The following is a 2,302-nucleotide window of genomic DNA, read 5'->3' as shown; positions in this document are numbered from 1 at the left end:
AAATCGAGTATTGGTATAACTACCTTCAGTATCTGTGCTCCATCTTCTCCTTTTCCAGGTACCACTGCACATACCTGCACACAAAAATTCATATCACTTGGTCAAATTCCCCGAAAAGACAGTTTGCAGTAACTAAGGATTAAACAAACATCAACAATTATGAAGCACAGCTTTTTTAAGTTAGGGAAGGTAATGAGGATTGAACCTCGGCCCTCTCACCCTCAAACGGGTGACAAATGCCATAATACTACATGCCTGTCGTACAAACAAAATAAGCTCTAGTACAGCGATTAATCGAAGGCAGATTACTGGCAATTTTGTTCTATGCAGAACTAAAATGACCATATAATGCTACTATATCAGGCTCACAAAAGCCAAGAACTGTGGTTATCCAATTATGTTGCTCAATGCTCATCATGGTTTATCAATAACCAGAATGAGGAAGCAGGCCAAATGGATGGATTTTAAGTTGACAGTGTTTGTATCTTTTGTTTGTTTCCCCTGCTTATTTTTCTTTTTGTCTAAGTCATTGCTTCGAATTACCTGTTCTCTATTAAATCTTGTGATGTGGTTGGTAAACATTTGGTTAAGTGGTGATGAAAAACCAGTTTAAGCTGGTTTCATCTTAGCAAAGATAAAATTCAACCCCACTCTCAAATTTATCACAAAATAAGAGAACTAAAAACTAAACCAAAGCATCTCAAACTGGTATCCTTCCTTCACATGGGAAATTTGATATGATGCAGTACTTCAATATTCAAGAATAAGATAACTAGGCTTAGGTAGAATCAAAATGGTGATACTCCTCAAACACCAGTATTCAAATCTCAAACACCGAAACAAAATTTGATTCGACAATAAACAAGAAAACTATATATATGGATGAAACTTGCCAAAGTAGAGCATGTAACTAATGTAGAAAGAACAATCCTTCTATAGTTATGTATAATAGCAAGTTTGTTGGTCAAGTTGCAATATCAATATCCAAGGTATCCAATTTCATGTATTATACAATCACAGATGGGAATAGTGCATCGACAATACAATCGGATCGTCCTTTTTCAGCAAAAACTCGATATAAATCCCAATATCGTATAAACCATCAAGTTTTGATAATTCAAAATTCAGTCAAGTCAAGTCAACGCAACAATCTACTCATGATTCATTCACCGAGCAGTACCAAAATTAGAAGGAGGCGATCGGTCTCATTCTAACAAAATTCAGAGATCTAACTTATGAATGAATAAAACTCTTACGAATAGGTGCCGACGAGCGGGCCGAGCAGGAGCGTGGTGCTGATCCAATTCTCGGAGATCTTGTGGGAGATCTTACCGGACAAATCCTTCCAGAGCCCGGGCATCACCTTCTGCTGAAATGGCGACAGGGCGTATGTCACCGACTTCATCTTCACCGGTATTTTCCCCATATTCTCTTTCTCTCTCTAGAAATGTGCAGATGTAATTAGGGTTTGAAGAAGTTTCAGTTGATTGATGAGAAAACGAAGAAAATAGTGATAAAAAAATTTAAATTTGACGGTGAGCTCATTTGGGCTGTAATGGGCCTGGCCTTTATATTTTATCACTGGATATTGGGCTCATGCATGTTTTTACAATTATAATCACAACTTTATCTGAATTATGCTGTGAACTTTATAATTCATAGTTACTATATGGTTTTTATACGAATCGTTTATTTTCTTTGTTCTTCATCTAACTCTCTCATACTATTGACGTCATAAGAAAAGAAAATAGGGGAGCCTATTTTTCAAAAAAATGCAGTTATTCATATAAGTGAGATTTTATGATATATCCTATATATAAAAAAGATAAGTATAGAATATTATAAATACTGATAAGTCAATCTCTAGGTCAAAAATCACAAGAATTCCATCATTATTTTCACCAACCTTGAGGACCGATTTTTGTCCCTTTTACTATTTTTTTCTCGCTTGCCCATACAAAATACTAGAATCGAGTGATAAAGTTTTAGATTGTTTTGAGTTTGAGTCTTTTGTAGCGTGTTTTTAAATTTATATTTATTTACTCGAAAAAAAAAAATTTGAGTTAGAAAACAGATCAAAAGATCCAAGATTCAGTACGAAGAGCGCCAATATTGATTGCCACATAAGATAAAATTTAATAATAATATAAATTCAAATGTGAAATGACACATTTCAAGCTTAGTACTCCTCCCTCCATCTCATTTTAGGAGTACCGTTTGTTTTTTGGGTGTCCACTTTAAGAGTCCCGATAAGAAAGTAGGTCTCACATTCCACTATCTTTTTTCACCAACTTACTTTACA

At 34.9% G+C, this 2,302-nt stretch overlaps 1 protein-coding gene across 1 annotated transcript; it reads right to left on the bottom strand.

The window, feature by feature from the left end:
* On the bottom strand, positions 1-1,496 carry LOC125198698 (cytochrome b-c1 complex subunit 8-like). Its single transcript, XM_048097003.1, has 2 exons — positions 1,257-1,496; positions 1-74 (listed from the first exon to the last, which is right to left on the bottom strand). Exons 1-2 carry the CDS (start codon positions 1,424-1,426, stop codon positions 26-28), a joined length of 219 nt encoding a protein of 72 aa, XP_047952960.1. The 5' UTR covers positions 1,427-1,496; the 3' UTR covers positions 1-25.
* Between the last annotated feature and the right edge of the window lie 806 nt (positions 1,497-2,302).

The sequence above is a fragment of the Salvia hispanica genome, unplaced genomic scaffold, assembly GCF_023119035.1.
Source record: "Salvia hispanica cultivar TCC Black 2014 unplaced genomic scaffold, UniMelb_Shisp_WGS_1.0 HiC_scaffold_200, whole genome shotgun sequence".
In the NCBI taxonomy this organism is placed as follows: Eukaryota; Viridiplantae; Streptophyta; class Magnoliopsida; order Lamiales; family Lamiaceae; genus Salvia; species Salvia hispanica.
Note: the sequence above shows the minus strand (reverse complement) of the source record. Positions and strands in the feature narration are given on the sequence as shown.